The sequence below is a fragment of the Carettochelys insculpta genome, chromosome 7 (assembly GCF_033958435.1).
Source record: "Carettochelys insculpta isolate YL-2023 chromosome 7, ASM3395843v1, whole genome shotgun sequence".
In the NCBI taxonomy this organism is placed as follows: domain Eukaryota; kingdom Metazoa; phylum Chordata; order Testudines; family Carettochelyidae; genus Carettochelys; species Carettochelys insculpta.
The window spans coordinates 62,438,708-62,464,701 of record NC_134143.1 but is presented as its reverse complement, the minus strand read 5'-3'; the positions used below and the strand labels follow the sequence as shown (position 1 = coordinate 62,464,701).

Sequence of the window (25,994 nt, the reverse complement as noted above, 5' to 3'; positions counted from 1 at the left end):
TCCCTCGAGAGAACAATCCTGTCTTCTTTGGGTTCGTCTTTCAGGACTGTGTCCTGTTGGGTGTAGATCTTCTCCTTCACATCATCTTTGCCGTCTGCAGCTGGTGCATAGGCACTAATCACAGTTGACTGTTAGTTTTTGGCAAGCTTCCAGTGGAGAGTCATGAGATGCTTATTGATGTTTATAGGGACTTAAGATAGGATCATTGTCAGTTCGATTTTGATGGCAAATTCTACTCCATGAATTCGTTTTTCTTTCTTTGGGGTTCCTTTCCAGAAAAAAAAAGTACCTTCTGCCTTCTTCTCTTAGCTATCCTTCTTCTGGTCTACATGTTTCTGCCAGGGGATTGAGGTGGACTATGTTTATGGTACTTTTTCTAGCTCCATCCCCACATGGAGTGAGTGGAGTGGATCCTAAATAGGGCTGCTCAGTTATGGATGCAGCAGCTGGACCATTCTACCACCTGAGTCCTTGAAACAGAATAAATGATACGAGCATCAGCTGTCTACATGCTGGTTCATGACTAAAAGCTTCCAGATTTCACTATCCTGCTCCTGTCACCGTTCGCCAGTCCCTGTAGGGCTTAAATTCAGGAGAGTAGTATACAGAGGAAGACACCTGTGTGTGAGACTTGGTATTAGTGGCCTAGGGAAAGGCTGCTGTAACGGGCAGAGGAAAAGCCCTGTCAGCTGCCACTATTTAGTGTCCCTGTGCTGGAGCTCAAAGTAGTGGGCAGGCCTGGGGTCCCACTACCCTTCCCCGTGCCATGGAGAGCTGCCCTCGCAAAAGGATGGGGAGCCAGGACCATAGGAAGGATCTTGCCCTGTACAAGTGACTTTCTTGTGATGAGAGTGGCTTCTGGAAAGACTAGAAGCAGTGGGAGGGCTGCTGTGAGTATCTGAGGCATGCAGAAAGCACAGGACCCAGAAGAGGGCAGGACCTGAGCTCTGCTACAATATTAAAAAGATCTTCTGAAATAATTTTACATGAAAGTTTCATGGCTTGCTTTTTCATATCTTCAAGAAGTTGTACAAGAGTGTAATGCTCTTCTGCGATATACAGTACCGATAGGTGGCAGCTTTGAGCTGTGGACTGGTCATTGTATAACACTTCTCATTTAAGAACAAAAATATCTGCAAAAAAAAGAGATTAGATTAAGTTTTAAACTTGAACTCCTGAGATTTTAAAGTCTACCTCCAAAGTGAGAGCATAGAGGCCAGTGTAGTTTGTTTGTGATGGAAAGTAATTGAAGGTCAATAATTGACTCTGTGGAGAATGAAGTAACTTACTGTGCTGTTCCTCAGCAAGCTATTTTAGTTTAAGTTGAAAGTACTGAACATTTTTATTCTGGAGGTAAAATATGAGAGGAGTCTCATGGATATACAGTTACATAAAGTACCCAGTCATTTTTATGCATTTATAGGTGGGAAAAGCATGTATAAGAGCATTTTTGCTTTTAGCCATGTCTGAAGTTACACCTCTCTTATGACAAAGCCAACTATTGGGAAGTTGTTTGTTTCTCTCTGCATGTCACTAATGCACCACTATAAGGAAGATTGCGTATAGTTCCAAGCATCTTAACACTAAAAGAAAATCAGAAAATTTGGAAGGCATTCATAGAAGAAAAACAATATAAGAGCCTTGAGGGAACAGGTTCTGGTACTAGAGAAATAAATGTGAATAGCTTTGCTAAAAGAAGAGTAAGGAAGGTGTTGGACTGAATTGAATTCTGATCATACACACTGGTAGGAGGATGCAAAAATGATGACAGTAGTATTGTTCTTTGTGTAGCTAAAGATTTTCAGTATTCAAGCCAGTCAGTTTGACACTTGCAGAAGCACTTAGCTCCTCTGTACTCTTAGGCTTTGTCTACAGTACAAAATAACTTTGAAGTAAAGTTATACTTTGAAGTAGAGTGTCTACACTCAAAATGTACCCCACTTACTTCGAAGTAGGCTTCCCCCCTACTTCGAAATTAAACATCTACACACAAGTAGCCCCTACTTTGAAGTAAGGGGCCAGGAAATGATGCAGGTATGGGTTGTATGGCCAACAAGCCCTTCCAGGCTCGCAACCAGCTGACCTCTAAAAGGGCCCCTCCCAACACCCGCACCCTGCATATGCTCAAGGCTGCCAGGGTGCGGACAGCAGCAGGGCACATGCTGGGAAGAAGAGCCAAGCAACATGCCTGCTCCCACCCTCCCCAAGGATGAACCCCTCTCCATCCTGGCCAGTCTGTGGGCTATGCTGGTTGCCCTGCTCTTTCAGTGGCATGGCTAGATCACCAGCATGGGACCCAGCCTGCAGGCCCTGGCCACAGCACTGCTGCCTCTCCCTCCCCTACGCACATCCGGTTCTGGTGTGCCTTCACCACAACCAGCGAGTGGTGGGACCGGCTGGTTCTGGAGGACTGGGATGACGGAGTGGCTGAGGATCTTCAAAATGACGTGTCAGACATTCAAAGACCTCTGCCACTGGCTCATTGGAATCCTCCAGCACTGGGACACACGGATGCGGCCAGCGCTCCTGGTGTGGAAGAGGGTGGCCATTGCCCTTTGGAGGCTGGCCACCCCCGACAGCTTCCGGTCCGTCAGCCACCAATTCTGCATCAGCAAGGCCACCACCGGAGGGTTTCCTGCTTTTATGTCCGTGGCCAGAGACAGGTATCTTGAGTTCATTTTAAGCTTTTTAAACCTTCAGCAGAAAAGTACAACATCCAGAATGAGTTCTGGCATCAGGTGATTTGACCACTTGTCCTGGCAGGATCATCCATAGTCTTGGCTTACAGGAAAAGCAAGACTACTCATAGTTTGTTGTCTGGGCTATTAAGCTCATTAAATACTACTAATGGCCCTCACTTACCATGTACCCTTAGGTACAATCGCATTTGCTCTGATCCTACTGACAGAGATCGAAAACTACAAGATGTCTACCAAATATTCATTAACCTGAATTACCCACCAGGAGAAATAAAAAAAAAACCAAAATTCACATGGCCAGGCGAATACCCAGAGACCAGCTACTCCAAGATAGGCCCAAAAAAGCCAATAATAGAATACCCCTGGTCATTACCTACAGCCCCCCCAACTCAAACCACTGCAACGCATTATTAAAGACCTACAACCTATCCTCAGTCAGGATGCTGCACTCCAGAAGGCCCTAGGTGATAGGCGTGTTCTCTCCTACAGACAACCTCCCAACCTTATGAGGATCCTCACCAACAGCCACAGTCTATAGCACAGGACTACCAATCCTGGAACTTTTCCTTGCAACAAGGCTCGTTGCCAGCTTTGTCTACGTATCTATTCTGGAGATACCATCACTGGACCTAACCAGGTTATTCACAGAATCATGGGCACAGTCTCATATTCCTCAACTAACATCATATATGCCATCATGTGCCAACAATGCCCACATACTTTGTATATAAGACAAGCAGTAAACACGTTTCGACAAAGAATGAATGGACACAAAACAGACATCAAAAATCTCTTAACTCACAAGCCTGTCAGCCAGCACTTTAATGGAGTGGGCCATTCTGTTAATGACCTGAAAGTCTGTGTTTTGCTGAAAAGGAATTTGCACAGCTGTTTGGAAAAAGAGGCTGCTGAACTCTCTTTTATATTCAAATTTGACACATTAACACATGGTTTGAACCGGGATAACAATTTTCTAGCTCATTATAGGGGTTCTTTTACATACTTTGCTTTATTTAAATCTTGATTTGTCCCTCCCACCTTCTGCCCCTCCGCTCTCTGATTTGCTTACCTTGATAATAATTTTTCTGATTTGTCAACCTTGATTACTATTTCTGGTTCTCTGGACCTTAAATATGGAGTCTGTTCTGCTGTGGCTATGTGCTGAAGAAGTGGGTCTGTCCCACCAAAGCTCATCACCTAATAAATTATTTTGTTAGTCTTTAAAGTGCTACTGGACTGCTTTTTTTTGTTTTCATAGATATGTAACCAGTATGAGAGCCCAGTATTCATCTCCAGAACTATTGTGAATGTGTTTTCAGGCATAGCTTGTGGAATAGATTCCCTAGCTGTGCTTCTGGACCCTAGATAATTGAGACTGTAGTGTCTGACTGCTACTTTCTTGCTGGATAAAGTCAGTATAGGGGACACTGTGGTTGCCTCTGTCTGCTGTTCTCTGGCTGAAAGAAGAGAGGTAGGATCCAAAAATCCCCAACCATTTTATTTATTTACTGATATCCTCACAATTTTTAAAACTACTGCAACAGTGGTGTAATACTTAAATATTATGGAGTGATGTGTACTCATTTTTAGGCAATAATTTACATTCTGTTATGTGAAATAAGCTCTGTGAATTACATAAACTCAAACATTTGGGCTGTGTCTACACTGCAGAGTTCTGTCCACAGAAGGGGTATTTTTGCCAACAGAATTCCAGCCATGGCTACACTAGAAGCATCTGTCGACAGAAAAGTTACTGTCGACAAGGAAATATCACCAGAACCTCTGTCAACAGATTGCACCTACACACAACTTTCTCTGTCGTCAGAGAACTGCCAGACTGTACTGCCCTCTGGTGCCAGAATGTGGAATGGCAGCTCTGTAAAGATCTGGCTGGCAGCCGGAAGTCCTGTCTGTTGAAGAAGGGTCTACACTGCACATTTGTCGACAGTACTATGTCCAGAGATGAATATGCCTCAAATTTTTGAGGGATAATACTGTGGAGGCAAATGCAGAGTTCTGTCAAGAATCTGTCAAGAGAATGCTTTAAGCGTGTAGACGATCCCTGAGTTATGTCGACAGAAGGCCTCTTTTGTTGACAAAACTCTCTAGTATAGACTCAGCCTAAAGGAAACTGCTTTAAATGTGTAGACAAAGCGGGTCTTTGCCCACAAAAGCTAATGCTCCAAAATATCTGTTAGTCTGTAAGGTGCCACAGGACTTCTTGTTGTTTTTTAAGGAAAATAGTTTATTTCTTCTTTCATTGCCATCCTAACACACTAATTTCTGCACCATTTTATTTTGATGGCAGATGTGGTAATGCACTAATGACAGGCTGTACAACTTTCCTTCATAATGGACACTTTTAAAAATACATTGAATGACAGATACTGGGAAAACAATATTAGATCTGTTGAGCACAGTACACCATTAGGAGAGTTATATAATTGATCATTTTGTCTTCAAAGTTATTTCAGTATCTCCCTTGCATAGTACCTCCATGCAATGAGTCAGAGAATGTTTGATAAATGAAAAGTCACATTGCTTTTTCCTGATCCTTATTTACTGCTAAGAGAGGGTATGGCGTAGGGAAGTAAAATTGTTTCTTATGAGCATTGTAACAAAAACCACGTTTTTAAACTGTTAAGTAAATTATTCATCCATGAGTTTGAACATTAAAAAACAACAGAATAAAACAAATGTGAAGTGCTTTCATATGTGAGTAGGAAGAATATTAAAACCATCACTATGTCTGTCTAGTGAAAGAGATTAATATACATTTTAGGTTAATAATTGAAATATATAGAATCCACAAAATACATATGGTACGTGTCTTAGGGACGTATAAGCTAATATCCCAGAATAATTTGTCATCCAGTAAACAAGTAATTTGTATGCTGAATCAGGAAATATTAATTTGTGCTGGTATATTTCATAGTATCAGGCAGCGCCAATTCTAATTGCAGATATAAGACAAGGTATCTATATGTGGCTTTCTTGACTGTTAAAAGATTTTTAATAATATTCATGCGTGTTAAAGCATGTGGGAAAAATTGGTAAAACACAATAGTGGAAAAGTTCAAACATATCTGTTACGTCTTTTCTAAGAGTTATGTAACATAGTTTGTAAATGTAGTGTCTTAACCATGATCTTGAATCAAAATACAAAGTGAATGTCAACTTTACATTTCATATCAATTAAATTCCATAAGAACTTTTCTTTAGAAACAGAGGTGTGTGCTTTGCCCAAATATTAAAGTATAGTAATTATTGATTCCATGAACTAATTTTGATTTATTTGTTACTTTTGTATTCTGAGGAATTTAATTTGTTTTAAACAGGTATAAATACACAAATACTCAATACTGTATCTCAGTGGAAATGCTGATGACATGGTCCACCTCTTCAAGAATGGATGTTCTTTGAGATGTAGTTTCAGTTATTCAATTGTTTTTTTTAATTGTAGTCATGATATTTAATTAAAAGTCAAATTACATCTCCATTTAGTGAGTAGTATGACAGTTTAGTTTGGCAGTCTGACAGCAGGTTGTCTGGCTATACAGACTATCTCCTCAGACCCTCTGCTATCAGCACTCTTAACTATATCTGAGACACCACTGACTTCCTGTGGAAACCACAATCCATTAGTCATCTTCCAAAAAACACTATCCTGTCCACGATGGATGTAAAAGCTCTTTACACCAGCATTCCACTCAAAGATTGCTACAAGTTTTCAGGAACTGTGTCCCTAATTATGTCATGTCACAATTAGCGGCTGAACTTTGCGACTTTGTCTTCACCCACAACCATTTCAGATTTCGGGATAATTTATTCCTTTGTCAGTGAGACTGCTAGGGTTAGTTGCGTGGCTCCACAGTATTCCAACATTTTTATGTTTGACTTAGAACAGTGCCTCCGCTCTTGTCTCCAATTACCCCTCCTCTGCTTGTACTCCATTGATGACATCTTTATCATCTGGACCCATAGGAAGGAAGCCTTAAGAGAATTCCCCCAGGATTTCAGCAGTTTGTACCCTACCATCAACCACCACTTAGACAAGAGATCCATTTCCTGGACACTACAGTGCAAATAAGTGATGGTCACATAAACACCATCCTATATGGGAAACCTACTGATCGCTATACTTAACTGCACACGTCTAGCTTTCATCCTGAACACATCAAACAATCCATTTTTTACAGCCAAACCCTAAGATATAACTACATTTGTTCCAGTCTCGCAGAGACAAATATCTACAGGATCACTACCAAATATTCTTAAAACTACCATTTTACTACTTGGGAAAATGAAAAAAACCAATTGAGAAAGACAGGTGGATACCCAGCGGTCACTTACTACAGAACAGACCCAATAAAGAAAGCAACAGAACATCACTGGCTCATACCTACAGCCCCCAGCCAAAACCTCTCTAGCACATCCTCAAAGATGTGCAGTGGGTCCAAAATGCAAACACCGTTGCCATCTCTGCTCCCATATCTACCCAAGTGACACCATCATAGGACCTACCCCTCTGATACTTGACATCATAGGACCTAAACACATCAGCCATACCATTAGGGACTCATGCACCTGCACATCCGCTAATGTGATATATTCTATCTTGTGCCAGCAATACCCCTTTGCCATGTACGTTGGCCAAACTGGACTGTCTCTACACAACCTCCCTGGGCATTAATCATCATACTTGATAGTTGTCATACTTGATCAGAAAACAAAACACAAATGAAATAAACACCACAAAAGAAACAACCCCTTCAAAAAAAAAAAGACTGCAGAGCTGGAATTCATGCAAACTTGCCACCATCAGACTGGTCTTGAATAGGAACTGGGAATGGCCCTACTACATACTTCATATACAGCAAAGATATGTGCAGACCAATAGAATATACACATTCAGAAAATTACGTGCTCTTGAATGGTAGGTTACTTATTCTGTTTCACCTAAAGCTTATTTAAGCTATGTGTATTCATAGTCAGAAACACATTCCCATAAAAAATATGGGAATAGTGTCACAGCAAGGTACTTCCTTAATGAAGAAGGTGGAGATTGAGCCTGGATCTCTGTCTGCTCCAGTGAGGGACCATAACCAAGTTCTCTGTATCCTCATGTTTTGAACAAAGAGAGGGTAGTGTCATGCCAGAAATTGTGAGTAAAGTCTGGAGTGGGAAGGAGAGGCTCAGGGCAGACTTTCCTTTGGTGGTATGATCTAAGGAATCTTGACCTCAGTGGAGGATTTAGTGCCAGAATTTCCCTTTCCTCTTTCTTCTATTAAGGAAGTCTGCTTTCATTGCAGCACTGACTTATTGTCAGCAATGTATAATATATATATATATATATATATATTGTTCATTATACCACTGGTTGAAATTTACATAGCTAGAAAATTGCCTTAACTATGCAGTAGGTTACTTGGGTGTATAGCATAAATAAAGTCTGAAGCACAAATTGTGCTCTTCTTCTAAGAAGACAACCAGTGTAAAGCTGTGTAATGTGACTTGTGGACAACTTTGAAAAGGTCAAAAAGAAGTAATTACTACTACTTTTAGGGAAATATTTTAAATGGGAGATTTCGGTACTATAGCCAAAAACAGAAAAAGATCTGATGCTTCATAGTTAGGTGACAGATGAATTTAAAATGTGACATCAGATTGCAAACATCATGCCTGAGGGACTGTAAGCGTCTATTGGCAGTCTGCAGACGTGTAACCTGGATGCGTCTGTTTATCTTTGAAGTATGTAGGCTCCAGTGATATTGTACTCATCTTGCACTGCATGGATGCCAACATGAATATTTTCTTAAGACAATAATCAGAGGTCCATCTGCAAAGGAGCGTGTGAGGGGTGCAAACGTACCCACCCCATGGGAGGCCCTGCCCCTTGCCCACTCTGCCCCCACCCTGATCCCTGGCCCCCTCCCTGTCCAGTCTAGCCGGAGATGACTGGGGCAAGGAGTGGGCAGGCAGCGGCAGTGGTACCTGTGGGGTATCACCTCCCTGTAGCCTCACTCACCCTCACTCCCCACCACATGGTGCTATGCCCCTGTCTGCCAGCCTGTTGAGCCCTGCTGAGTAGCTGGAGGCCTCCCAGCCACCTGCAGAGAAGCAGGGCTCAGCAGGCGGGGAAGCTGAGGTGGAGTGCCCTGTGGTGAGTGCTAGGGAGGGAAGAGGGGGGCTGTGGGAAGTCAATTCCCTGCAGCTGCTGTCCACTGCCCAGCCCCTGCATCAGATAATCCTCCCCTTCCCAGGCCGAGCAGCTGGGGCTGGGGGAATCTTCAGAATGAGCTGGGGTTGGGGGGCAGGTGGTGTTCTAGACAAGGGGGCTTTTGGGGTTTAGTGGGTGTGGGATGTTGGTGCCTTGCAGGAGGTGTTCAGAGTGAGCAGAGGTGTTGGGGGGGTTCAGGCTTGACAAGGTGGGTTGAGGGTCATGTTGAGGCCTTGTGGGGAGTGTGGGGGAATAGGGTCGTCAGGCCAAAGTGGGAGTAGTGTGAGAGGGATTGAGGGACAGGGGGAGCGGGGCCCACTGTGGATATGTTAAAAGTTTCAAGAAAAGATAGTGAGATTGCTTATTTGTAAAAGTCTTTCTGGAATCACTTGTAGAAGGTTGTAGTTCAACAGGCAGTTCAGATGTAGTGTTTCAAATCTGATGTTCCCGTTCTTCCATGATAATTAATTACAGGGTAAATGAAGATTAAACCTATAGATCTCAGTCTTGTGACAGATCTGAGATGAAAAGAAAAAAAATCAAGCTTGGAGCTTTTTCTTTATAATCTTCTAGCAACCTGACAATGCTCTTAATAGCAATTGTTAAAGCAAGACCTTTTCCCGAAGAATAGGTGGTATGAATTATTGCTTCAAAGCTAATCTTCTATTTCCTATGCATACACTGGTCAACTAGTTGTATCTATTAACATAAGGCAATTAGCCATTCAAACTTTTAAGACAGTTCAGTATATAGCATAGATAATTAAACTGAAGGCAATGTAAATAATATTATTGTTTCTTTCTGTAATTTACATCTTTGATCTTAAAGTTAACTGAACCATCTACATACATTATAGGGAAATCAAGAGGTGGAAAGGAATTTGCATCTGTGAGATAATCTGGTTACATTTTTAAACTTCTTACAAGACATAAGTAAATATAGACAAAAGCCTTAAGATCTGTCCTTGACTTTTATCCCTACAAATACACGAATTAGTCATTGCTGATTTAAGATTTCTCTTTGAAATTTAAAAACTATTAGATTGTCTTGATGACATTTCAGTGCCTCTTGTTAAGTTATTATGGGTCATACCCAAGTTGACCAGTCTATCAATGTCACAACAATAAAATATTCTGTAGAATTTTCAGTCTATGTCTGCACTAGCCCAAAACTTTGAAATGGCCATGCAAATCGCCGTTTTGAATTTTACTAATGAAGCGCTGAAATACATACTCAGCTCCTCATTAGAATGCTGGCAGCCATGGCACTTCGAAGTTGATGCGGCTTGCCGCCACGTGGCTTGTCCAGACGGGGCTTCTTTTCGAAAGGACCCTGGCAACTTTGAAATCCCCTTATTTCTATCTGCTGTTATATTTATGTTTATATTTCAAACTTTTCTTCATTCAAAGGAATAATACTAATACTAATACTAATACTACTACTAATAATAATCCCTGTTTTAGCAGTCCATTTGTTTAAATGTGTTTGCAACTTTTAACAACACTTAAAAGCACCTCCTTTTTTATTTCAGTTTCTCATGAAACCATTACTAGTAATCAGGAAAAACAAGTGTTCATGCACAGTTTCTCATGTATTTTAGGTCACTAAAGAATAAGGACAGTTATAAGAGTACAATTAAAGAAGTGCTCAGTCTCTCCTGTGGTGCATAACTACCATTCATTCTGAAATAGTGGGATTATTTCAGGACACTCTTAAAATATTTGATTTCTCTACATGGTTCTCTTTATAGATCCCGTAGTACAACCTCTTATATAGGGCAGTGTTATCTTCAAGACCAGTTTAATTTTGTAGTTTTACTCTTGATGGTTTTTTGTTTATGCTTATAATAATTTGAGATCATATGATATGCCAAATTTGGCCTCCATTCTGGCATCACAGTCTTGAAACCAATCTAAACTGTACTTTCAGTACTAATTCAGGTTTAGTTTCACAGCAAAGTTAGGGGAGGGTAGCTTACATCCACTTTCATGCCTCCATTCCTGAATTTTCTGCCAAGGCTAAAGATTCAGTCTGGGGATCATTCTTATAGTTTCATTGGCAAGAAAGGCTTTTTTAAGGAACTCACTTTACAGTTAACTGAGACTGCCCCCTTTAAAGCTTTGATATGCATTTGCAGAGAGTTGTGACCTTTATGAATTGGCCAATATTACTTAAAATTTATAGAACGGGTTCATTATCTTTTCTGCTTCTGAGTACTGCTTCCATATTACTATGGGAAATATTCTTCCTGCTATAAATAACATAAGTTGTTTTTGGTTTTTAAGGCATTATGTTAGTGGGAGATTTTTAAGGGCAACCATAATTTTATCTCCGTCTGTTATTTATCTTATTATATTTAAATTTAGATCATATTCAGAATCGGAGAACTCGACTGATTTCTTCTTTCTAGTTGGTTAATTTCAGTGCTTTTTTCCTTCAGAATTGTATTGGAACTTGGTTAGAACTTGGTTTCCAGGTTAGAATTTATTTAATTTCCTCCTTTTCTGCTGATGAGAATTATTTGGACCAAAATGCTTCTTTCTCCATGATTTCTTTATAACTAATTCTAAGTGTCTGACCAATCCAGGTCAAGCAGCAAGTCAATCTCTAAATATGAGAAATATTTAGGGCCTCATACATAAAGTCCATTGATTTCTTTGCACTGTAGCATCAAACCTTTAAAGAAAGAAAAATTCTGAAGGTATAAAACTGTTCAAAACCAATTTAATTCTCTCCCCAGTCAGATTTAAGTTTCTGTTGGCTTAAAATCACACTGATTTGCATTTGTCTGTCTGTCTGACTTGATTTTTCAAATAGAACTAGTTGAGTATATACAAAAATCAGTAGGGAGAGCATGATGGTTTCAAATACAGTAATACCTCAAAATGCACAGTTTTGAGTTGCTCTTAACTCTCATTAACGCAAATTAAGCACGTCAAAATTCTGCTCCCCCCGGCCCCAGCTCAACCACCCCCCAGCCCCACGTGCCCCCAGCTCCAGCTCAAGTCCACTCCCCTGCCCCTGCTCCAGCTTAACCCCCCTATCCCTCTCCCACAGCCCCATGCCACAGCCAAGCTTAACCCTCCCCAACTGCCCCCTCCCCAGCCCCAGGACCTGCATTTCAAAAGGAAGTCCAGGTGCTCCTGCTGCTTCTCTGACTGCAGAACTTGCATAGAAAAAAGCCATCCCCGCCTCCTTACTTACGCAAAACTTGGGGCACTACTGTATTTTCTACTTTACTTTTTTTTTCCCCCACTGATGTTACAAATGGCAAATGGAAAAGGAAAGGATAAATGTTTTTCATTTTGATCCATGTTGACTTCAGATTCATCTACGCAATAATGTCCTCTGTCCTCTGCTTTATCCCATCATCTCTAGTCAATCCACCAAATTAGAATTGTTTTTTAACATACAAACAGAGTTTTCACAAGAAGTCAGTTTCCCATTACACTTGCTGTAACTAATGGCAGCTGGTCTTTTATGAGAAAAGTCATGTGTAAGCCACACTGATACTACAAGATATGGAGCAGTAAGAACCATGGTTGAATGCTGGGAAATCTTGAGTTCTAATGGTGGTACTGCAGTTTATGTGTGGCTAGCTCTTGGAAATTTTACACAGGCCAAGTTTTCCCAATGTGTCCAGTGATTTTTGGTATGTTTTTTTTTTTTTTTTGGGGTGGGAGAGGGAGGGTGGTACATTAAGAAGCACTTTAAAGGGGCATGATTTTTAGTAGTATATTCACTTGTTACTAACTTGGGATGTTGCTCTTGCTCTTCCTGCTATTACACTAGGTGGCTTTTGCTTAAATTCAGTGGGGAAAAATCCTGAACAACCATATTTAATGTTTAATAATAACACACATCATTGGATTATTATCAGGCTAAACTCTTCTGTGTTTGAATAATATTCTTAACTTCGTGCTTGCTATTTCTGTGCCCACTCTTGCTATAAGAACACTTCTGTCCACAAATCCGTCAAGTCCCTGTAAAAGATTTTCTTTACGTTTTTCTTCTAGCCATAAGAAAGGTGATTTAATCACTTGCATTATGTATCAGCTGATATCACAAGACCCCTAGGAGATGGATGATTTATTACTTTCAGAGCATACAATTTTGTTACATTTCTTTATAATTAGAACTGGTCAGAATTTCTGACAAGACTGTTTTCTGTTGAAATAGGCTGATTCCATAAATTCCAAATGTCCCACATCCAAGTGCCCTTCCTCTTGACCAGAATGTTTCATTTTCTGGCACCCCACATTCCTCTAATATGCTGGATAAAAAAAGGTTTACTGTAATTTCTTCTTCAAGGTAAAGTTTAAAAGTACAGCTCTGTTTGATGAATATACCAGCTAACCTGGCATACGGGGGACACCCAGCCCAAAAATAAGTATTAATTGCATTAAAAAAAAACAAACTTCTGTTCACTGAAAACATTCCTTGGGGGGTGGGAAAAGCGTAGTTGTTAGAGTTAATTTTGTGCTGAATAATCTATGGTCACCTTTATTTATTTATTTATTTATTTATTTTGGTTTGTAACTCACTATGTAGGAAGTTTCTTAAATGTAAGTGCTGGAAAAGTGATATATCTAGAATTCTCCTAAGAGCATTTCTTAGTCGTATTTTACCAGCTGACAAAACCACATTTAAAAAATTATTTTGAAGTGAAACAGTTTAAAAATATCAGGAAGAGTGTCTTCTCAATAAAATGTGTTATGATTTTAAACCTGTGGTTTGTAACATTTACTGCAGCCCTTTGGTTCTCAAAATACGTTCTTGCACCCCTTATCAAAAATCAAAAATGGAGATGCGGGCGGTCTGTGCACTTTTAAATGCATATTAAATATATGTAACATAGTTTTATGCTATTACTCACCACAAATAATAGTACAGTAGACATACAAAAATATGCAAGTACTACCCAAAAATGTTGCAGACTTTTGCTGTGCAAGTAAACTGTAAATTACATGCTAACAGTTAGCGGCTAACTGAATTCAAAGCCGCTGCACTGCGACCTCATCATCTGTGCATGCGTCAAGAAATACCCCACGACGTGGCAGTACGCTGTATTTTGTAGCGAGATAATTTCACTACAATTAGCTTAAAAACTTGAAAATAATTTTTTTTGTTTGTATCTTACAGTAATTGTTAAAAATTGTATAATAAATTCACAGGTTTGATGAAACAAAGTTCTTGTACTTACGTGGCTGTGCTTAATTTGTGTTTTTTGACAGTTTACCTTCTAAAAAAATCTGGCACCCCCAGAAGGGGCATCACGCACCCCCTGGGGGGGTACGTGCACCCTAAGTTAAGAACCAGTTTTAAACCAGTTCACATGTTGCAGGGTGGACACATGAAGACAAATCTACTTATTTTGATTTCAGATATGGGACAAAGTGATAAAATCTTGTTTTGACATGTAGGATTTCTTTGCAAATATGAAAATTTTGACAGGGAATACTGTTCAGTGGTGAAGGGGGATGATTTATAGTCTATAGACTGCCAATGTCTTGGGTTAACATCTTACTACAGAGAATGGTAAGTTAATTTTTCAAGCATGTTGATCATGACAAATATGAGATGTTCCTGGGATATATTAAAAAAAAACCTCCTAAATCATTTCCATTCTCCCATGAATCCCAAGATCTTGCTTGACTTCTGAATCCACAGATTTGCTATGAACATTATCATGCCTGAAAGACCTCTTCTCTGTATTTAATTCTAGACTTCAGTGCTCATTCATTCAGTCACAGATAAACACTTGTAAATCCACGTGTGCTGAAACCAGCATTTATGGGGGTTGCATGCCCTCGATGTGTTTTGATGTGGGTTTTTTTTTTACCAAGATCAACAATATTAAACAACTACTCTTTAACATCTACTATTTGCTATCCACATAAGAATTACTGATAATTTTGAGTTTAGTATGTGATATGCTTTGGTTCAGTTTTGCTGAAGTTACACATTTATCTTTTTGGAATTTTTAAAGAGAGAGAGGGAGGATGGAATGAGGTTTGGTGGTGCAAGCAGGAGGATGTGAGCTTTTATACAAATCTACTTTTGCATATAATCCATTATAAAAGAATCTATTTTCAATCTAATAGTTCTTCATACTGAATAATAAACCTATGTAATTCAGCAGTTGGCAATTCTTTTCTCATACAGATATAATGAGCATTATTTCTTTAGATAATTGTGCTCTGGCAATTTTTTTAAAAAAATTCTTATTTTGGTGCTTTACTCTGAAGTGTAAATTAGTCTTTGTGGGAATAATATGTAATTTTGAAAATCTTACTTTGTAGGATGTTGATAGGAACTACTGAACATAAACATTATATTTTTTCTTCTAGGGTTATGCATGTTTATTAATTAGACCTAAATTTGGTTTAAGTATTAATGGTTAGACTTCTTTACAGACACTGGAACAGTGTTTGGTTTGAGGTTTGCAATTGTGTTCTGTATAAGTAATAGAAAAACTTGTAGTGAAAAATTGAAATGCTAATATAATGTATTTACAAATAATGACCTCTAATGCTTACTATAATTACTCAAGATTTTTGAATATTTGTACTTAGAATTCTGAGTTCGTTTCTGGTATGAAGATATTTACTTTGCATCTGGGAAAATGTATGCAGTAGAAAACATATCACTAGCTTAACAATGAAGTGGCTCAAGTTTCCATCAAAGAAATCATTAAGGAAACTCAGAAAGATCACGAGTTAAACTTCCCCAGAAGTCTCAACTTAGATGTGGTTGTCCAGCAAGCACATGACTAGCACACAAAAATAGTAGGGTGACTGCAGTAGTGCCAGCAGTGGCTGTGTGGCATCGCCTAGCTGCATCTTCTACAAACCCATCTGAACCCCGGGAGAACATACTCAGGGTGCCTAATGTGCAATTTTGCTTCCACTGTCAGTGCTACTGCAGCTACATTATGACATTTAGCATGGTAACTCAGATGAAAATTTGCATGAGGATGTCTGTGGGAATTATGCATCAGACTCAGACTGTAGTGTAGCCATAGCCTGAGATTATGCTGCAGGGAATAGGAAAGAAAGTTGGAATTTCTGTAGATATTCCAAAAGGACTCATTTTCAAATCTTTCAGAACTCTGAAGAGAGAGGTGTGACATTCTTGGCACTTTTCACACTCATTAAAGTTTGTCCTTGAAATGTTCATGTTTGAAATTGATTTTTGTCTTATTTTTTCACTCAATTAGGGTTTTTTCTTCTGAAGAGTTCTTTTTAATGTCATTGTTGCTTTAGCTCAAGGGACTGTGCCTGGAAGCAGGGCTGACAGCTGGTAAACATAGTCTATGTTTTAGTATTTATACATACACACACACATCAGACTGTTCATGTACATTCTTATATGTGGTGAAACAATAATGCAGTTTGGATGTGATCTTTTTTAACTTCATTTTTCCTCTCTAATTTTAATAGGAAGACATCTACATGTATGGAGGCAAAATCGAAACAAATAATGGGAATGTCACTGATGAGCTGTGGATATTCAGCATAAACAGTCAAACATGGAGTACCAAAATTCCTGCAATACTTGTGCATGGCCAACAGTATGCTGTGGAGGGTCACTCAGCGCATATAGTAGAGTTAGACAACAGAGATGTTGTCATGATTATCATTTTTGGCTACTCTGCAGTATATGGTTACACAAGCAGTGTACAAGAATACTATATCCGTGAGTTATTTTAAGTTCTTTCACTTTGCCCTCTATTGATGCTTTGTTTGATTTTAACTGATAAGAAAATTGTTTGGTTTAGAATAATTATATATTTTACAGACACCCACCCAGCCACCCGCCAAGCTCGAAAAGCTTTTCTGCTGTTCTTTAAGTTTTGATCCAAGTAGCTACTTTTTCTTTTAACTTTATGTAAAATCATTTTAAACTGCTGGAATATGGTTCCTATTTTGGGAATATTGGAATAGACTGGTCATGACCACAATCATGATGGTGGTACACAAAGTAAGATAAGGATAAGAACCAGAAATTTTACATATATTGTATTATGATGATGTGTAAAGTTGATCATATTTTTTCAGATACTGTAAGTTTATTGAAAGTGTAATAAGTAGCAGATTACACAGTATTCACCCTAACAATCTTGAAATGTTTGACATTGCAAGAATTGATATTATTGTGGTATTTCCCATTCTTAATTTCAATATTTAATAACTATTCAAATTAATATTATTTATAATGGCAGCTACCATAGGAAAATATCAATCACAGCATCTGTAAATCATGACAATTTCTGTTGTGGTATTTGTGGGGATTTCTTGTGTCAATTAGCAAAGTAAATGAAAGTTTCAGTTTTCGTTGGATAGTTTATTGATGGCATTACAGTTGAACTTCACAACTTCTTTCCATTTTACAGCTTCTGTAGTATGTAAGGACTATATCTGTAGACAGGTCCAGGGATAGAGGGAAGGTGGGGCGGGATAAAGGGGCAGTTGCACAGGGCCCCTTCGAAGTACCCTGACCACTGCTTAGCTGCTCTGTGTGAATCTAAAGGAAGGGTGATGGGCCTGCACAGCAGTTCAGGCAACATTAAGGGCTGATTGCCCTGTGCCTCACCACTTCTGGCCTTGGCCCTTCCCCTTCCAGGGCCACAGAGCACGACTCCTCTCCCATCTTGCTCCAGGGTCTCTGGCAGCTGACTATTAACAGACTATTATCTGCAACTAAACAATTTTTTGTTAAAAAAAATCTTTCAACCTGTGGTTCTAAACTCTGAGAGAGAATATATTTCGCACCACTGGCAGTTATTATGGTTAAGAATTAACCTAAACTTTGTAAGATTCCTTAGAGCAGCGTTTCTTAATCTGGGGTGCAGGGTGCTCTTTCTGGGAGTGCAAGACATGCCAGATTTTTTTAGAAGGTAAATCATCAAAAACACAAATTAAGCACAGGCACATAAGTACACGTACTTTGTTTCATCAAACCTATGTATTTATTAACATTATACAATTTTTAACGATTTCTGTAATATACAAACAAAAAATTATTTTCAAGTTTTTAAGCTAATTGTAGTGAAATTATCTCTCTACAAAATACAGCATACTGCCACTTTGTGGGGTATTTCTTGATGCATGTGCAGATGATGAGGTGGCAGTGCAGCGGCTTTGTTTGAGTTCAGTTAGCCGCTAACTGTTAGCATGTCAGTTATGGTTTACTTGCACAGCAAAAGTCGGCAGCATATCTGGGTAGTATTTGCGTATTTTTGTATGCCTACTGTACCATTTTAAGGACTAACAAAATATTTTATTAGGTGAGCTTTCATGGGACAGACCCACTTCTTCAGACCATAGCCATACCAGAACAGCCTCAATATTTAAGGCACAGAGAACCAAAAATAGTAATCAAGGTGGACAAATCAGAAAAAAAATAATCAAGGTGAGCAAATCAGACAGCAGAGGGGCAGAAAGGGGTGTGTGTCAAGAATTAGACTAAACCAATGTAATTCTTCATTCTTAATCTAATTGGCTTAATCTGATTCTTGACCACCACCCCGCTCCTCTCCTCTCTGGTTTGCTCACATTGATAATTTTTTTTCTGATTTGTCCACCTTGATTACTATATTTGGTTCTTTGCGCCTTAAATATTGAGTCTGTTCTGATATGGCTATGGTCTGAAGAAGTGGGTCTCTCCCACGAAAGCTCACCTAATGAATTATTTTGTTAGTCTTTAAAGTGCTACTTGACTGCTTTTTTGTTTTGATAGTATTTAGACTAGCACATTTTTCTCTCTGTTACTGTACTATTACTTGTGGTGAGTAATAATGTAAAACTGTTTTGCATATATTTAATATGCATTTAAAAGTGTTTAGGCTCCATCATCTCCATTTTTAATTTTTGGTAAGGGGTGCAAGAAAATATTTGATTTTTGATAAGGGGTGCAAGAACACATTTTGAGATTCAAAGGGGTTACAGGCCGCAGTAAAGGTTGAGAACCGCTGCCTTAGAGATTGTCTGCCATTATATAAAATATTAATGGGAATTTGGGTGTTTTAGTAAAAATGTATTCTGTTATTGAATATTGAATACACTGAATAATATAGAATTGTAGCAGTAGAGGTCTTACTTATAAATAGCCCATTGATATCCATGAGACTGCTTATCTGAGGAAGGATTATTCACATAAGTGATTTTTTTTAAGATCTTCTCTGTATGCTGTAGTTGTTCAGCTTCAGCAAATGATAACCCTCATGTTTTGTTTCACCATCGTACTTCTTATTTTTGTCCTTCCACCAACAGTCAGTTCCCTAGCTGTTCTAATACTTATCTATAGCTTTGCAGCAGTGAAATCATTTTAACCATGAAATTTCAGATAGTAGTTTACATTGAGCGTTACTTGCTTTTTGGAACTCAGAAGCTTCAGGCTCCAAAGTTAGCAGGCATGGCAAGTGATAGATATATTTTTGTTGCAAGCTCTAATATCTTGTTCAAAAAGGAAATTTGTTACAAAGAAAGGCTTTTGACCTTGTAAAAGGAAAAAAGTACCCTTTCCTGTCTCTGCCTATTTCCAAAATTCAGACACTCTAGAATTTGACTGTGTGCTGCTTTCACTGTGGGGTGGATGCACTGGTACTGAAATATTTTTTATAATGGAGATGCTGAACACAGAAACTATGTATTTGATTATCACAACTTCAAGCTGGGGGCAGTATCTTAGTTCCAGTACCTATAGGTGGATGCTGTTTTCTCCTTGGACACTGGCTCTTGGTGGTTTTAACATAAACTTTTTTCCACCCACTTGGTGTGCACTCACACTGAAATAAACAGGTGCAATAGTAAACTTGACCTCACCTAGACTGTCTTTTGTTAGCGCTCATTGACATAATTTCTATCCCTCTGCATCTTTCTGTAGATTTTCATAATCAGATATAGGGTTCTGGTACGTGTATGCATTTTAGTACTAAGGCCCTGACTTCTATAGGCTTTGGATCAGGGACTGTGCAAAAGCCTAGTTACTGACTTCAGCATGTGCTTCTAAATAGTTATTATCTGGGGACTCTGAGGGTCAGGTAGGGGCATCCCTTCCCCAGTAAACAGTGTGGACAATAAAACCATTCTAGCTCCAGGGCCATGGTGGGGGAGAGGAAGCTACTCTGGGGCTATGATGCAGGTACAGAATGCACCTTTCCAGAAGTGGTCACATTTTAATTCCTACACAATCCATTCTTAGGATAAACTAAAATTAGTGATACCTGAGCAAAACTTATCTTCTCTTCAAATAGAATAAATTGTGTATTTAAAAGTCATGATGTTTTGTGCACTCAGGTTTTCATTGTGTGACTGTGTAGGACTATGTTTTTGTTCTGAATGTGATGTGCGGTGATTGCCTGTGGACTAACTGCAGGAGCAAAGGAGCTTCCTTTTGCCCTTCCTTGCTGCTGTTAGAGTTATGGCTTTTTGGGAACCTATAAATCTCAGGAGGGGAGTTTTGTGTGGATGGTTTTACTAACTTGTACTATAAAGCTTTTCTGGGTTAGTCCACAGGGAAATTTATTTCGCTTTAGGTTAGTGATACCTCATAAATTTCTGAGAATCTCAATGTGACTCTCAAGGTGAATATAATGGTATTGTTTTGCTTTAGCAGAAGTTTAAAAAAAGCTCTTTGTATCTAAGGAAATTTCTAGAATTAGTCTCTTGAAATTATTTAAAAAGGACAGAGATTTGTCTGGATTGATAAGAGATTGCCTTCTGCTTTTTAAAATGAAGTGATTATTGGAAAAAAAACCGAGACTTCAGGAAACTCAAGAGAGCTGGTAGGTAAGCCTCTCTTGGGAGGAAGATCTGTGGGATAAAGGAGTTTAGTACAACTGATAGTTTTGTTAAGGAGACAATCTACGAACACAGCTGCGAACGATCTTGATGCTAAAATAGTAAAAGACCATTATTGCTGCATCAGGAGCTTCTTAGTGACAGGAAAATCAGAAAGGAATCCTATAGAAAATGTCAACATGGGCGAATTGCTAAGGAAAAGTGCAAAAAAAAAAAAAAAGCTAAGAGAAGCAAAAAAACGAAAGCCCCACAAACAAAACAAAAATAAAAACATACATGTAGGTAGCAAATCAGGCTAAGGCACAAAATGAGTAGTACCTAAGAAGGGCTATAAAAACAATAAGAAGAGGTCTAAAAATATTAGGAGCAAGAGAATGACAAGGAAAGTTAGCATTGGTCTCTGTTTTAGAGGGAGAAAGAATAATTGATGAGACAAAGATACTGATGTTGTTTACTTCAGTCAACCTGTTTTCCTTCAGTCTTCTCTGAAAAGGTTAATGTTGACTAAATACTCAACATTGTTAATATTAACAACAGAGGAGAAAGAAGAGATAGAAAATATTTAGAAACGTTAGAAATAACAAAGTCTGCAATGTTGGTAGTACAGGTTGCTCTTCTCATATCCAGGACTCTCAAGTCTGACAACATCCATGGTCCAGCAGGACCAGAGAGTCCTGGGGTTGGGGCTCAAATAGCATCTGTGGGACAGTGTTGGAAGCTACAGAACACAGGGCAGGGCTGGAGCCAGAGCCCCCCACCTGTTCTTTCAGACCCACTTCCTTCTCCAGAGCAGCATGTAGGCCAGAACCCCCACCTGCACCATTGCTGCCAGGGGACTCCAGCCCACCTTGCGGTGGAGAACTGTGGCCCAAGGCTGGAGCCCCATGACAGTACCAAGGAGCGTGAGACCAGGACTGGAGCCACATGGCAGTCCCAGTAAGCCCAGTTTAGGATCAGAATCCTCAGGGAGTAGGAGACTGGGACTGCATCAGCCTCCCAGGAGTGGGGGGCTACCTGATGGCAGAAACCCTGGACTGGCAAATTCTGTTGGATGGGATCTCTCAGGTGCTGACTTAGCTGGACCAGGGAGGTGCAATCTGTACTTAAGTCTGAAATTCACTAAAGGGTACTTAAAGAACTAGCTGAAGCAAAGCTACAATCACTAGGAAATATCTTTTGAGAATTCCTGTAGAAAGCCAAACATAGTATCTGTGTTTAAAAATTGTCATCAGTAGGACCTTGAGAATTGACGTTAGACTGACTGGTGTACAATATTGAAATGGTACTGGAACAAATTATTAAAAAGTTTGTGAGCACCAGCAGATGATAGCGTGATAGGCAAAAGCCAGCATGATTTGTTGCAGATGGTTGAAATACCACGTGAAATGAAATGTGAATACTATGTGGTTCACTGTCAGTGTAGGAGGGTGAATTTAATTGATAATAGAGTGGAAAGTATAGTTAAAATATTTGAAGATGACACCAAACTGGAAGGGACTGCTAGCACTTTGGATTACCGGTTTGGAATTCAAAATGACCTTGACAGATGACAAAATTGTTCTGAAACAGTCAAAAAGAAATTCGGTAAAGATAGATGCAAAGTACTTCAGTTATGAAAGAGCTATCAAATGTATAACTTTAAAATGGAGAGAACTGGCTAGGTGGTAGCACTGCTGAAAAGCATATTGGATGTAAAGTGGATAACAAATTGAATATGAGTCGTTTATGTGATACAGTTGCAAAGTAAGCTTGTGTGATTCTGAAGTGCATTAATGGGGGTATTGAATATAACACACGGAAGGAGGTAATTGTTTTTGTCTGCTTGGCCATTTTTGAGTCCTCAGCTGAAGTACTGCATCCAGTTCTGGGCACCATGCTTTAGGAAAGATAAGGACAACGGTCCACAGTTCCTCTTCTACTGCAACAACTCCAGAAGGAATACTCGCATCTTTGCCTCAGGTATACTTGGTCTTTCTCTTTCCTTGTGTGAAGTTAGTTTAGTTTAGTGTTGGTTTTACTTTTGGTGAGAGAGCTGTTTTTTCATCTCTTTTCTACTTTGGGGGTTTGTCTTCTCTTGGTGGGCTATACCTGGTTCCCCAGGCATCAGGTTTTGCTTTTCCTGTCCAGGCTATATCATTGAGCAACTGACACTCCAAGTGTGTCTGAGTGGGAGAGTCCCATGTCTTTCCAAAATGTTCCCTTTTTGTATCCCTTAGATCCAGGTTTAGGAAGAACAAGAGTATAAAGCTCAGACTGTGAGGCATGAAATGTTCCTCCCTTTAAGCCTGGTCAGGGGACCCCCCCACACCCTTCTGTATATCTATTCCCAGAAGGACCCAGCATTCCATCTACCTTAGGATATACTTCTCATAAGAAGGGTAAATCTTCGAAAAAATCTGGGCAGACTCCTGAAAAGAGATGGGACCCTTTATTTAATAAGCCAGCTACAGAAAATATTAGGTTGATACCTCAGTCTTCAAGGGTATCATGGAGGGCAAGGACCTTCCTCTGGTGCTGGTGGTTGTCGAAAGCCGTGGGGCTCCAAGAAGAGGATACATGGCAGCTGTAACTTTCACTAGTAAGGGGAAGCACTAGGTGCTGTCTAGCTTATCCCTGTTGTGGGCACTAAAACGTGACAGGACCTCTCCTTCAACAGTCTGGCAACAGACAGAAAGCAAGGCACATGGCCTAAAAGACACTAGGGCTGCCTTGTTCGTGGTGGGGCTTTATGTTCTGGCTCCTGTGAGAAAGTGGCTCAAACTACAGTAGTCCCACAGGTTTGGGGCCTTTCCTGAACAGAGATGGTTTTGCAAAAATGTCAAGGGGAATAAGCACTGACAAGACCAACAGCTTGTTGTCCCAGCTCACTCGAGGTCTGTCTGCAACCGGTGGGGTAAGAAGCAGACATTTTGAGGGTGCGCATGAGAATGATCTTCTGGCCTGTGTCCTGGATCAAGCACTCTTGCTCTTTTCAAACCATTTGTTTTCTTCCTCCCTATCTTGGGCCTCTGTGAAATCAGAGCTGTAGGTCTTCATCACTGTAGCATGGGATTATACCCTTCAATTTATTTCTATTTCCTCTCGCAACTTCTCTCCCCGCACCTCTTCAGGGGCCCTTCTCATGAGCATCTGCTCACTCCTACTTGAAGTAAGGGCTGTGGAGGAAGTCCCTTTGCACTTGAGGGGGAAAGAGTTTTACTTCCGCTATTTTTAATCCCAGAAGCCAAGGAGCATGTGTGTCTATGGTCCACCCTCAACCTTTGGAGCCTCAATATGTATCTCAACAAACTGAAGTTCCACATGTTCTCCCTGGCCTCCATAATTTATTTCCTGGATCTAGGAGACTGGTATGCTGCCCTTGACATGAAAGCTGCTTACAGTCAGATATCAATATTTCACAAACGTGGATTGTTCCTTCGCTTTGTTATGGGGGCTACCCACTAACAATTCACAGTGCTCCCTTTTGCCTTAGCCATGATACCAACTGTGTTTATGAAGTGCCTGTCAGTGGTGGCAGCCTTTCTCAGACATCAGGGTGTCTGGATCTACCTGTACCTTGACAACTGGCTTATCAAGGGATAGCGTTTATTGGAGTGGTACATGCCTCTTCCTGAGTCAGAGCATTACTACTGTTGGCTGGGTTCAGAGCATGTGAGATCTGATTGGCCATCTGCTCACCGCTGCCTGGATCTGTCTCAGAGTGGTAAGGCTCATGACAGAAAACATGCAGATTGTCAGGCGTGTGATATTCAAACTGCATTCCCTTCAGATGTGGTTGGCATGAGTCTTCTCCCTGGCCAGACATCACCGGTACATGCTCCTCTCAATCCCATCACAGATACTTACCTCCTTCCGATGGTGGCGTGACCCATTTCTGGTGTGGCAGGTGTGCCAATTGTAAGCGTGGTCTCCCTGATTTCATATGTGTCCAGCCTTGGTTGGGGAGCACATCTCAGTATAATGGGAACTCAAGGATTAATGGCTACGAGAAGAGCTCATGATACATGTAAACATCTGGGAGTGCAGAGACATCTGTCTGACTTAAGGAGTGTTCATTCCACAAGTGCAGGTGTTGATTGACCCCACAGTGTTCTATATCAACAGGCAACGGGGTGGCTGTTCTGGGACAGGAGGCCTTCTGCTTTTGGAAGTTCTGCATTCAGCTTGCAGTCCAAGTGGAGGTTTTGCACCTGCCTAATGTTGGGAACATGCTGGTGTATCACCTTAGCAGGTCCTTCTCTCACCATGGGAGTCCCATTACTTGGAGATCATCAGGATGCTCTTCTAGAAGTGTGGAGCTCCTTGAGTGCCCTGTTTGCTACCAGACAGAATAGCAAGTCTTATCAGTTGAGCTCTCTGCCAAACCTTGGTGGAGGCTCAGTTTCAATGCCTTTCTTCTGTCAGGGTCAGGAGAACTGATGTATGCCTTCCCCCCCAATTCCACTCATCTGCAAGGTCCTCTTAAAAATAAGGAGAGATATTATGATCTCCCTGGCATGGCCCTGCCAGCATTGATTTGGCATGCTTATAGATCTGGCTCTAGCAGACCTGTGGCTACTTCCCAGCTACCTGGACCCATTCTAGAAGGATCGTGGTCAGCTCCAGCACCTCAAACTCCCCTCTATCCATCTCAGAGCTTGGATGGCATGTGGCCAAATCCAGAGGAACAATCCTAATGTAGTCAGGTGCAGCCCATTCTTTTAGAGAGCAGAACTTTCTCCACCAGAAAAGCTTACCTGACTCAGTGGAAACATTTCTGTTGCTGGACATCAGAATAGAGTATCTCTCTGACCCACTCATCTCTACACTCCATTCTGGATTACCTGCTTCATTTAAAACAGAAAGGCCTCACCTTCTCTTTGATTACTGGGTTCACCTGGTGGCAGTGTTGGCCTTTTACCCTTCCATTAGGATAGAATGGTATTCTTTCATGAGGTGACGATTAGTTTCCTTAAAAGACTCTTTTTGTTTGTTCAGGACCCAGTCACCCAGTGGGACTTCAACCTGGTCCTCTCTGGGCTCACAGGTCTGCCCTTTGAGTTTATGGCTTCTTGTTTCCTTTCTCACCTGTCATGGAAGGTTGCGTTCCTTGTAGCTTTTACTTTGATGAGGAGAGTCTCTGAGATTAGAGCCCTTACTTCAGAGCTCCAATAGGTGGTATTCTATAACGTTCAGCTGCAGCCCCTTTCTAACTTCCTGATGAAGGTGGTTTTGCACTTCTCTGTCAATCAGTATATTTTCTTCCAGGTGTTCTCTCCAAAGTCTCACTGA

At 40.3% G+C, this 25,994-nt stretch overlaps 1 protein-coding gene across 4 annotated transcripts in view; it reads left to right on the top strand.

The window, feature by feature from the left end:
• Nucleotides 1-25,994, top strand: part of ATRNL1 (attractin like 1) — a 1,060,182-nt gene that overhangs the window by 119,402 nt on the left and 914,786 nt on the right. For all 4 annotated transcript variants that reach the window (XM_074999076.1, XM_074999077.1, XM_074999078.1 and 1 more), the window contains exon 9: nucleotides 16,362-16,617. In XM_074999076.1, the coding sequence (XP_074855177.1) occupies nucleotides 16,362-16,617 (256 nt within the window). The remainder of the gene's footprint in view (nucleotides 1-16,361; nucleotides 16,618-25,994) is intronic.